Source organism: Trachemys scripta, chromosome 2, assembly GCF_013100865.1.
Source record: "Trachemys scripta elegans isolate TJP31775 chromosome 2, CAS_Tse_1.0, whole genome shotgun sequence".
NCBI lineage: Eukaryota > Metazoa > Chordata > Testudines > Emydidae > Trachemys > Trachemys scripta.
In genome coordinates, this window is record NC_048299.1 from 55,498,544 (window position 1) to 55,511,167 (window position 12,624).

The 12,624-nt window shown below is 39.0% G+C and overlaps 1 protein-coding gene across 9 annotated transcripts in view; it reads left to right on the top strand.

Annotated features, from left to right (window-relative positions):
• Positions 1-12,624, top strand: part of HDAC9 (histone deacetylase 9) — a 527,149-nt gene that overhangs the window by 399,811 nt on the left and 114,714 nt on the right. For all 9 annotated transcript variants that reach the window (XM_034760576.1, XM_034760577.1, XM_034760572.1 and 6 more), the window contains 4 exons: positions 2,106-2,161; positions 2,404-2,491; positions 6,514-6,633; positions 6,947-7,044. In XM_034760576.1, the coding sequence (XP_034616467.1) occupies positions 2,106-2,161; positions 2,404-2,491; positions 6,514-6,633; positions 6,947-7,044 (362 nt within the window). The remainder of the gene's footprint in view (positions 1-2,105; positions 2,162-2,403; positions 2,492-6,513; positions 6,634-6,946; positions 7,045-12,624) is intronic.

The following is a 12,624-nucleotide window of genomic DNA, read 5'->3' on the forward strand; positions in this document are numbered from 1 at the left end:
ATGAGTCAGATCCCCACAATCCATTAAATTGGCTTTAAAATGATGAGATTTTTTTAAAATAGTAAATTTGGGGTACTTTTAATTTGCCATCTGGCCTTTGAGCCTTTAAAGGTCACATTTTCGAGTTTTTCTCAGAAACTATGAGGGCTAGAAACTTTTTTTTATTTTTTTAAATCACCTGATTCCAAGATCTGAGGCTTTATGAAAAACAGCAAACCCGGTAAGCATAGGCAATCCTGGATATTCCTCTCTAATGGCTTTGTAATTGCCTTGGGTTTTGGTTTTCATTGCTGGTGAATTCAATCTACAGGCAATTTCTGTTCAATTGCCAAGGGAGATATACCTAAGAACTGACACGCGTATTTGATGTGTGTGTCTCTTTCTGATAAAGTATGAACATTTATATGCAAATGAGGGGTATGACATTGAGCGATGCTGCCGAGTGCCCTGAAGTCTCTAAATGATGATCAGTGGAATTGATCAGTATATTGCAGGACTACTCCCTTTGCAGCTGCCTTGGGTTCCCTTTAGACGGATAACACAATAGTTAGACTCTAGAAAATATTGTAATTGGCTTCTTGAATTATGTTTAACAGTAGGTTATATTAGATGCTGTTGTAGGATTGCTTGGCTGCTAAATTAGCCTTCAGTAAGGCAACTGCTATTTATATGTGCAATGGCACTTTTGTCTAGGAAAATGGATCTTACATACATCAGTGTAACTCCCTTGATTTACTTGTAGGTACTCATTATTTACACCTGTGGAAGTGAAAGGACAATCAGGTCCATCGATTGTCATAGTTGTTTTCCTGGATAAGGACTGCAGCTCTGCAGCCTAACTATCCTCTTTAGTTCTAATTAGAATAATTTATCAATAAAAGGCATATGTATTCAACAGTACTCTACAGTGTTTTCTTAAAATGTAGTCTACAGTATTTTCTTAAAATCCATTGCTGCATTTTGTATGAGGGATTTGAGGCACTCCTTGTTGACTACTTAAAATAGAGTAGTCTGGCTGCCAGAATTATGCATTGATTAGAATGTCATTTTTGTTAATCTCCATTGGCTATGGTTATAAAGCAATAGTTGAACACATGAGTCCAATTCTGCTCCCAGTCACATCTGTGTAAACTAAGAGTAAATCTGCTGAAGTAATGGAGTTACTCCTGATTCACACTGGTATAACAGGGAGTGGAATTTGGCCCAGGTTTTGATTAACAGTTTTTTCCTTATGATAGCAAATTATTTTCATGACTATCCAGCCTACATTTTTGAACAGCAGCCGTCTTGCAAGGATTTATAGATCTTTCCTTTGCTTCATGTAGGGGGGACTTCATTTTTTTTACATGATGCATTGCAGTGAATCTGTAGGTTAAGGAATTCCTTGATCATCACTACTTCTGATAGCTGCTGCGTATGAAAATGTTCTATAAAACTCCAGAATGTGTGTTAGAAATTGACGGAGGGAATTCAATAAAGTTGCAAGCTTTGGCAGGCCTCCAAGCTTAATTTATAGACTGGAGAAGAATGAGATTTCCATTGTCCTCCTTTTCTACTCTTAGGAATTGCCTTTTTTGTGTGCGAGTGTAAATTTATCATTTAGTTTACACAGAAGGTAGAGCCAACATTTCCAAACCACTGTATGTAAATATCAAGGCTTTTTTCCTTTCTACTGTTTTATAGTCTGAAACAGATCGACAGGGAGCAATTTAATTTGGATCAAATGTTCAAGTGATGGATCAGTGATACTTTCTCTCTACCAGCTATGGATTCTGGACTTAAATCAGTTATGCTTGTGTCGTACAGAACAATAGCTATTGTGTATATTTGCCAGTGAGGTGCTGTACAGCTCCAAAATATCTTATTCTTATCCTGGCTATATTAGAGCCTGTCTCTTTGCTTCTCTTTAAGTCATGATCTATATGCAGCTGTGATCACATATATTGTTTCTGCTAATTCTCTGAAAGGGCAATGGGGGCAGCAAAACGTGCTCAAGAGCCTCTGGTAGATTCCAATTCTGTTTGCCTGCTGTGCTGTGTTACACAGAAAAACCAGCTTTTTTAAAAAAAAAATCTGATAATTGAAAACCTATCTTGTTCTTACAGAATGGTTTTGCTGTTGTAAGGCCCCCAGGCCATCATGCTGAAGAATCAACAGCCATGTAAGTACCAGGGAATATTGCCCATCTTGGAGCGCTAGGGTTACTGGCAATCACCTGCACTGTGTATGTCTCTGAAGAACTCTAATTGTTAGCAGATGACTGAAAAGGCTTTCTAGGTACTCCCAGAAGCAGATTTATGGCTTCAGAGATCTTATAGCATTTTTTTAAATGCCCTGAACATTATTTATAACTGTTTTCCTGACTGATTTGCTTTCTTATTTCTGTTCTTCTCTATTCCACAGGGGGTTCTGCTTTTTTAATTCGGTTGCAATTACTGCCAAATACTTGAGAGACAAGCTAAATATAGGCAAGATATTGATTGTAGATCTGGTATGTATTCTTGGCAAGAATCACACTTTCAGTGCATCTAGATAAAAGATAATGAATTTATATTTGTACGTCAGGCTTTCCTGCTTTTAATACTTACAAGAAATAAAGGCATGTATTTCCTTTGCATTTGGGAACTCATTAAAGCCAGGATGGCAGTACTGAAACTATAAACATCTATGTTTCACTTTAATGGTGTTAACTGCAATTTAATGAGAAGAAGGCACAGATCAGGGCAACATTTATGGTCCTTAAATGAATTGATACTTCCACTGTTAAAATAACCCAACAGAACCCAAGTTTACTTTTCCCTACAGAATACAGACTTTAAATAGTCTGATATGCTTTAAAGAATGCTGTTGCTTTGGTAACCAAATTGGCCAGTTCCCCCATCTGCTTGTTGAGTAACATTGATATTATTAAAACAAATCAACAAGTCATTCTCTCTGAAAAGTTTTCAAATCATATATGCCAGATTTGGATGATTCCCTGCAGGAGAGCGAAATGATTAAAAGTCAACTTCATTGGATTAATCTAGCATTTGAATAGAATGCATTCTTACACAATAGAGTTCTAATTTGTTTAACTGATGGTGTATTTAAATACAGATGACATTTGGCATGTTGTCTATATTATTTTCATGAATAATGAATTGGAGCTTTGCTTCATACTTAAAGGATCAGCCCAATGCACAGCCCAAAGAAAGCGGAATGTTGATTTATGAGCACCATTTTTGTTTTGCCTACAGTTCATGAGGAGGTGTAATAGGTTGTCTGACAAAGCATAGACAGGAAATGAACCCTGGCATCAAAACCTAACCTGTTACATCTGCACTTAATTAATTTTTGCAGGTGATAAAAGATTTAAAGACAAAATATGTTAAAAGTTTTTTGAAGTGCATGGCTTAATAGTCTAAATCTTGTTCATATCTGCACTCATAATTAAATCTTATTTTGAAGTCATGGCCTTACCATCTAGCACTTTTGTTCAGTTAAGTGTGCATACTAGTAGTTAAGGAAAAAGAGAGGGGGGAGGGGAGAGTGTGAGCAAGAGAAATAGCAAATGAAGAAATATATGGCTAAAATAAGTATAAAAGAAATATTTGAAAGCTATTCCAAGAATATCAATATTAATCAGAAGTTTTACCCTATGGTTTAAGAATGCACTTATGGAGAGAAAGAATAGCGTAAACATATTTCTGCAGAAACTCATCAGGATTTGTGAACAAATTCACTTCCACTGTGGTTTGTGTCCATTTGCTGACTGGGGTTATTCAGGTGATTAGGATTTACTAGCATGAAGTAAACTTTAAGTTTATAAACTCCTAGCAAACCTATGCAAAGTTTAGATTCTGTGGATGTTTGCAGTGGAGATCTGCTTATAAGTGATATAGTCATTCAGTCCGGGAAGAGAATTATAAACATGAGGCCTATTTGATCAGTCTCCACTAAGAAACCCAGCTTGAATTTTGAATAGCAAGTAACGCTCAGCTCCACTCTGGATCTCCTCCACAAACCTGTTGAGCTGAGATGGTACGGAGGGCTTGCACAGATGACTTCACCCCTGGAACAGGCACAGTCTGGTCTCTGATCTCCTCGAGGGTCAATGCAATGACGTGTTGCCCCTTCTATGAACATAGAGGCAAAGCCACAATCCAAATGTAACTAATTACCTATGAGAGCTCTACTGTCCATTCAGAGAGCTCTACTGTCCATTCAGAGCAAAGGAGAATTGGCCTTAATGGTCTCACCTGAAAGATAACATAGAATCACAGATGTCAGGGGTGTGAAAAATCAACATCCTTGAAAAATGTTACTATGCTGACCTAATCCGCAGTATACACAGTGCTATGTCTATGTAAAAATTCTTCCATCAACTTAGCTACCACCTCTTGGGGAGATGAATTAACTACAGCAATGGGAGAATCCCTCCATCGATGCAGTGAGTGTCTATACTTACAGCCGTACAGTTGCAGCGCTGCAGCTGTGCTGCTGTAGCATTTCAAGTGTAGCTGTACCCTGAGATTTCTAATTGACCTTCAGGGCTATATGTTTATAGTGGCTAGCAGAATGGGGCCCCAATCTGACTGAGACCTGTAGGTGCTACTGTAATAATAATAATAATTAATAATAAAATTAATAATATTCAGTCCAGTGCATTCCTTAATGTTCAGAATTGTTTTTGTATATATAATTTTAACTTCTTTGTTTTTCATTTTGAAATTTTCCTCTTCTTTTTACATCTACACCACAGAAAAAACACTTCACTTTCTGCTTTCCTTTTTTCATTCCTTCCGATGAATAAATCTCAATTTTTGGATTGATCCATAGTTTCTGAATAAGTCCTACATTTCATCCAAGAAGGCTAGGCTCAGAACCGAGCCCATACTCAAAACATATAACTGATTAATAGTAGAATACACTATCCTTACCATTCAGGTATCTTTGTCTACTCAATGGCATTTCTGGACTATTTTCATTGGCAAAATTTAAGTTTACAATAGAAAATTATTTTTGCAGTATAGAAGATCAAGAAGCATATAAAAGGCCCAAGTGTCTATTTTAATTCCTATAATTTAAAAATTGTCAGAGCCAGAACATATTAAAAAAATCAAAACCCACAACAGTAGAAGCCGACTTAAGAGTGGAGAGCACAGGCCTTTATAGAATTTATTTTTATGCTCCTTTAATTTGTATCTGGTGCCTAGAGATCACAGTGAATAGATGAATGATGAACAGATGGCAATTTTGTTGAGTTTTTGAATAAAATATTTTTTGAAGACTATATATCAGCCCAGACCCAAGGACACTCATTTGCAATGAAAATGCAGTCAAGGCATTAGGGTTGCTTTTCAAAATATTTTGTTTACTCTCCTTGCAGAATAGCTTTTTGAAATCTATATTTTTACTCAGATGGAGTAAAGAAGCAGAATCAACATCTGAAATCTTTCAGTCTCTTATAAGCTTCAATGTGGAAGTTTAGGGAAAAAAAAAAAACCCTTCAGTTTTCCTCCATCACAGTGCACCTGGGTTTTCCCTTTTCGCTTATAAAACCCCATATGTATCTAACCATATATTGTACAATGATACAACTATGAAGAAACAAAAAATAAATTTGAAAAGTTTAAACCATTATCCATTATCATATGCTCATTCTCTAAATATTTTTAAAATATTTTATTTAAAGAAAGAGATTTCCTGTGCACTGGTGTTTGGACTGTTATATTATGTTTGAAATATGCAAATTGGCTATGGTCATTCCTTGGTTGTGGAAGGCACCATACTATTGGCTCTTCTCTGCCAGATGATTTAATAGCTAATGAGATCATACTGCTATGTCTACTGTTGCCGTCATGATTTTGCAAAAATGAAGTATGAAGTCCTTCTGCATCTGGCATCTTTTGATGTGGATCTAACTGCTGAGGGACTGCTAACTGAACTGAATGTTTCAAGAGAGCCAATTTACTCAGCTGGTCGCAAAGCCTTTGACCTCAGTAGTGGAACTTGGCAAATCAATGAACACACTTATGGTTAGTGTTCTGTCAAGAATTGCGAAAATGCTCTGTAAACCGTAGATCCTTCTGCAAAATACTAGTTTGTAGTTTAAACATTAGTCTTTCTTCAGAGGCCAGTGAGGCTAGTTAATTAAGCCTGAGGGGTTATGAACTGTTGGCAGTTAATAAGTCATAAAATTCCTCCATAAAACAGGATGCTAGATTCCATCACTGAGGCAAGGAGTACAAAGAGCCGGTGTATAAATATCTAATTGTACAAAAGGACTGGGATTTCTCAATGACTGCTCATCTGGAGTCTCCAGGGCATGCTCACTGTGGTTTCCTGATTTTTAGAAGCCAGTTTAAAAAATGAGTGCATTAAAGAGTAATTTGCCTGAAAGTTCAGGAAGTATAGGGGTGGTGGAGGGAGAGGGGAAGAGACAGAGAGAGAGAGAGAGAGAGAGAGAGAACTTATCTCTACTCACCGAGTTGGACATTATTGCATTTGTCATCTATTTAATTTCCCCTTTAGGATGTTCACCATGGCAATGGTACACAGCAGGCTTTTTATGCTGACCCCAGCATCCTGTATGTTTCCCTCCATCGCTATGATGAAGGCAACTTCTTCCCTGGCAGTGGAGCCCCAAATGAGGTTAGGTTTATTTCTTTAGAGACCCATTTTTATTTGCATCTTTCAGGTAATTGCTTTGCATGATTACCCCTAATTTTCTCGTCCTTCGCTGGTGCTTTAAATTACACCAGATTACCAAATTGTCCATAGGGACTGGAGGACCAGTGGAGAACAAGTGTATAACCCAGAACAGTCCTTGTCAAACAAGACTGGGCTGATTTGACATGGTGTTTGATGTTTGTTTCAAAAGCACACATTTGTATGTTTTCTTATTTTTTTCGTCTCCCCTTTTCCTGCTCCCCTCCTCCTTTGGCACTTTCCCCTGTCTTTTCAGGTTGGAAGAGGCCTTGGCAAAGGATATAATGTAAATATTGCTTGGACAGGTGGCTTGGATCCCCCCATGGGAGATGTAGAGTACCTAACAGCATTCAGGTTGGTACTTGTTTCCTTCTAAAAGTGCCAAAACTGGCAGTAGAGTGAAAGCTCACACAAGTAACAACTATAGTAATCCTGAAAGACGTAAAAAATGACCCCGGGTGGAACTCGCTTAAAATAACTGTTTAAGTAAAATGGCAACAAGACCACTAACTTTTACCTCTGACCTCTGTCAAGACTTGCAATTTGAAAAGTTGTATTGAGAATATGCAACTTTATACCTGCACGATATAGCAAATATACTACAAAATATATAAAACTAGACTTTTTATAAAATTAATGATTCTCGGAAACATTATAGGTTATTTAATAAACAAGCTATTTACTTGTTCTGGCCATCAGCTCAAAATATACAAGAAAATGTTTGATGATTTAATCAGTCACTGATAAACATCATTACTATATGATAGCAGTAAACCAACTTTACATCTACCTCCTCACATCTACCACTATTAAATGTAAACAATTTTACCCGGCATGAGAAAAATACTTAGTTTTAACCTAATTGTAATTGTATAGAAGTATAGAAAATACCAAGTAAAATATAATATGGGCCAAATTCTTCACTCCTTACTCAGGTAAAACTTCGACTAAAGTTCATAGATTTGGCCAAGAATGGTATCGTCTATGCAATACAATAAGGTATTATTTGCTTTAAAATAAGTAATTGTGAAGCATCATAATATCATTGAAATATCTCATTCTAAATGGATCACTCTTTCAGCCATGAAGCATTGGCTTTTGATAATCTATTTTCATGGGGCCAGAGGAGAAAGAACCTAAACATGCCGTACTGTACTCACGTTCAGCAGCCCTACATTTCATGTATCATTTCCTTTCACAGTAAAGCAGAATGCATTTTGTCTTATTGCTGTGGAAGGGCTTGGTGAACAATAGCCAGTCAAGACTGGGCAAACTGTAACTGCTGGGAAATACCAGGCTTCAATTTGTAATGGCTGCAGTTCAAAAATGGCAGTGAGACCACTAACTTGTACCTCTGACCCTGTCAAGACTTATAATTTGAAATGATGTATCTAAAATATATAACTCTAAACCTGTACTGTAAAGCAAATATACCACAAACATATAAAACTTTTTTTTCTGTAACACTCTTGGGTGGTCGTGAAGTGGTATGTACAGTATCCAAGAAGGTTTTGTATTTAGACATCACACAACTGAATTCAAAGCCTAAACCCCAAACATAGAAATAGCTAAGAAAATCACAATCTGTTTCTGTAAAATGGGTTTTAATTTTACTTACATCATTTGCTTTATTTAAAACAGTCTAACCAAACAGCCAGTTATTTCAAGGGACATTGTCAAGGTGGTAGGCCCCAAAATTTGACTCCTTTAAAAATGTCATTTACTCTGTTGCCAAGGTCAGTCTTGTTCTTTGTTTGAGATTTTATAAAAGCGGGAGATTGGCTGACTCAGGACTAATACTGGGCTATAGTGCTTCTCACCTCTATGTTCCTGGTTCAACTCCAGCCCAGGTTGGTAGTGAGTGAAATTGTTACCATATTATGGCTTAAGTGAAATGAGTTGGTGGTCTCAGCCCTTTTTAATGGGTAGAAGTTTACATCACAGAGACCACCACCATACTTATCATTGACAGCAAAGACAGGAAATTAATGGTCCAGCCTAAATCTATTCCCCACAGGTCAAGTTTAAGGCACATTCATGAACACTGTGGAGAAGCTTGTATTGCTCCTGTCCATACTGTGCCAGTGTCATGACTAAACAGAGGACTTCAGTCTCCTGGCTGGCAAACTAGTACCTTTCTGGAGCAGTAAATTGAAAGGCAAACTTTAGAAAAAGAAAAATATTATTGTTATTTATTAAAGAATAAATAATTTTAGCAAGTCTGCAACCATACAATAACAACTTGTGCCCAACTTTGATTTAAAAAACCCAGACTTTTATCAATTTAATTTTACTACTATGCCTTCATATAAAAATGTAGGCAGCTTAACTCATTTAAAACCCATAGTTATGTCCAAATAATGTGGATACCACTTCTCATTGTTCTAAAGTTGTTATTATTATTTTATTTTGAAACTCTTTTTGTGAATGTGATGCTAATGAACAGAATGGGATTGTTTGCAATGGATACTGATGTCCTCCATTTATCTAAAATGATAGATAAAAGAGCAGCTGTAGTAGTAAAAGTGACCCTTCAATACCATACCCATGTTCCTCAAACCCTCCCTGTATAGAATTCCTTTAAGAATAAGAGGATAATTTAGTCTATTTGCCTCAGTAGTCTTTGCCTCTCTCTTGAGACTGCCATCATGAATACAATTAATACTAATTGTGATGATGGTTTAGCATAGTTGTCAATATAGCAACCTGAATGGAATTTGGAGGGAGGAGCACAGGTTTCAGGAAGGAGGAGTTTGGATGAGGCACCATAAAGTCAGTCTGTGTGCTCTTTGCTCGAATGCTAGCTGCAGTTACAGCATCTCTGTATATAGTTGTCTTAATAAAGAGCCAGTTTAGTTCTTCTTTGAGTGCTTGCTCATGTCCATTCCATGTTAGGTGTGTGCACACCTAAGATGTTTTGCCAGATTGCTGCCAGAGATTTTTCCCTCAGTGGTATTCATTGGGTCAACTCTGATACCCTCTGGTGCCGCATGCTTATGCACCGGTATAAGGGGCACCGCTGGCCCCACACCCTCTGCCTTCTTATTGCCTGTGACAGTTGCTAGAATGTCTCCTCTTCTTTTGGCAAGGTGATTATCTCGCTGTTTCATAGTTTAGTTTTAGTGTAGATATTGAAAATACTTTTAATGTGTATAGTTGTATCCTCTCCCCTTATTGCTAAGGGGCTCCCTTCGTCTCTAGGCCGGGCAAGACCCTGTCCCTGGGCTTCAAACCTTGTGCCTCCTATGGCAAGCCTATGCTCATGAGCAACCAACACTCCAGTTGTCTGAAGTGTCTGAGGGAATCTCACATGTAAGACCACTGCCAAATTTGTTGGGACTTTAAACCTTGCACAAAGAAGGCCACAGTGATCAGACTTAATACTATCCTAATGGAAGTGGGTCTTAGACCGGCTTCAGAACTAAGCCCCTCGGATTCAGCACCGAGCACGTCAGCCTCAGTGCAAAGTGCTCTTCCACCACTGTGCACATCCCGGCACTGCTCTCCATTCCTGGTGCCAAGGAAGAAGCACAAAAAGCAGTGCACCAACAGAGGGCGCCCGCTGGTCCCAAAGAAAGGCAAGCAAGGGGAAGGTGGTGGAGTGTGACCCACATTGGGCCATTCCTCCATCCCCAGTCCCATGGTGGCACCATCGACTCTGCTGAGAATGTTGAGTCCAGTGTACTCCATCTGATTCGAGGAAGCACTTCAGGCCCCAGTAGCCGCCATACTTCTCAGCTCTGCCTCCAAGACAGGACCCCTATAAGAGAAAAGAGAGAGGTTACAAGTGCAGTCAACTCCTTCCGTCCACCTCAACCTCACAGTCAGGGTCACATAGGTACTCTGGTGGGCCCAAGCAGGCCTTTAGAAGGTGCGCCCCAGGGTTCCTGCTTCAGATCCTGCCTCCCCTTTATTTTTGGACTGACTTTCCCACTTCCGCCTAGCATAGTCCTGTATAACATTGAACCACTGGATACTAAATACTGTGGCGATTTGTTATACCACGCAATTTTTATCCACCCCTCCCTTCCACTCCATTCCCATCGCTCTTCATGGACCCTTCTCAGCAGCAGGGAGGAAGGGAGGGATAGCTCAGCGGTTTAAGCATTGGCCTGCTAAACCCAGGGTTGTGAGTTCAATCCTTGAGGGGGCCACTTGGGGATCTGGGGCAAAATCAGTACTTGGTCCTGCTAGTGAAGGCAGGGGGCTGGACTCGATGACCTTTCAAGGTCCCTTCCAGTTCTAGGAGATGGGATATCTTCATTTAAAAAAAAAAAAAAAACTCCTTGCCCAGGAGGTGCAGACCCTCCTATGGATGGGCCGTAGAGGAGATACCTCAAAACTTGAGAGAGAAGGTGTTTTACTCCATTATTTTCTTCATCCGATCCTGGACCTGCATTGCCTCAACAGATATCTCAGAAACTGAGGTTCTGCATGGTCTTCCTGGCCTCCGTCATTCCCTCCCTGGATCTGCCCTTGACTTGAAGGATGCTTACTTTTATATTTCTATCTTCTGAGGCCACAGAAGATTTCTCAGGTTTATTGTAAACCAGATGCATCATCAATTCACTGCTCTTCCCAAATGCCTGTCCCCAGCCCCCCAGGTTTTCACGAAGATATTGTTGCCTGGAATAATGCCTGAAAGACTGGAACAGCTGATAAAGGTGTTTGATGAGTGCTGTGACCCAAACAGAATGAGAATGTAGAAAGATACTGATTTTTTTTTTTTTTTTTTTACCTGAAACCAAGAAGCAGAAGAGGTGATAAATTCTTAGGTTACATCCACATTGGTGACATTAAATATTACCTAATTAAAGACAAGTTCTCAGTTTACAGAAATGATTGTTGAGAGAAACAGAGAAATCCTTAGAGAAATACCTCCAAATAGCAAGGGCAGCTAAATGCACAGGGAAAGGATCAAAACAATAACAACCACTTGTGTAGAACAGGTAAGCAGTTAAGAGAATGCCAAGTTAAGAGAGTAGTTCACTACAACAAAGCCGAGGACCTGAGGCTGTTACACACTGGTGAGCAGGTCTGAGTCCAACTGTCATATAGTCCAAAAGCAATGGGAAAAGGCAACTATTCAAGCTACAATGGGACTGGTTGTATGAAGTAGCAACAGACTCAGGACATTGATAGAGATGAAACCAAAGCAATGTTGGAGTAGCAGCAGTCAGCTGGCACACCCAGACAGACAGGGCCAAAGCCAGGACCAAGAGGCCATAGAAAGAGCATCAGCTTTCAACTGGTCTGATGTTGACAAATGAAAAAAAAATAAGAGGTATATGAGTAACACAGAGGACCAAGATGGTGCCACCCAAGAGAATGAAGGCAGTGACAGGGTAGAAGCAAATCCCCCTCCAATAGCGATAATACAAAAAGCCCTCAGAGCTCTGGCTTCTTCCCAGAATTGCCCTAGGCACATTTTTTGAAATGTTGGCAACTATGGCGTAGTGTCCATTATTGTTTGATTGACCACTAATTTCACAACAGAGGCCCTTCTAAACAATAATGGCCATAGAAACAGACACCAGCCTTTTTTCTTATATTAGATTTTTGTTTATAGTCAGATATTTGGCCTTCAGTGATACCTACATAAAGCATTACACTCATGACATTGAAAGTATCTGTTCTTAGGAACTCACACCCACAATTGCATATCTCATCTTATATGCTGATCTATCACCAGATGAATCCAATTAATACGTCTTTTTAGTGCTGAACAAGAGTAAATCTCAATCTCTTTCCTCTAAAGCAGCCTAGGAAAATCCTATTAGTATTCACAGAAGAAATGAAAACAAACCACCTTCCACATATAAGAACCCATGAACCCAGTTGCAGATGAGCTAGAAGCCTAGTACAGAGCAGTCACTTTAAAAGTGTGCTGGATGAGTGGCTCCCATGGGAGTGCTATGAACTCTGTGAAAAACC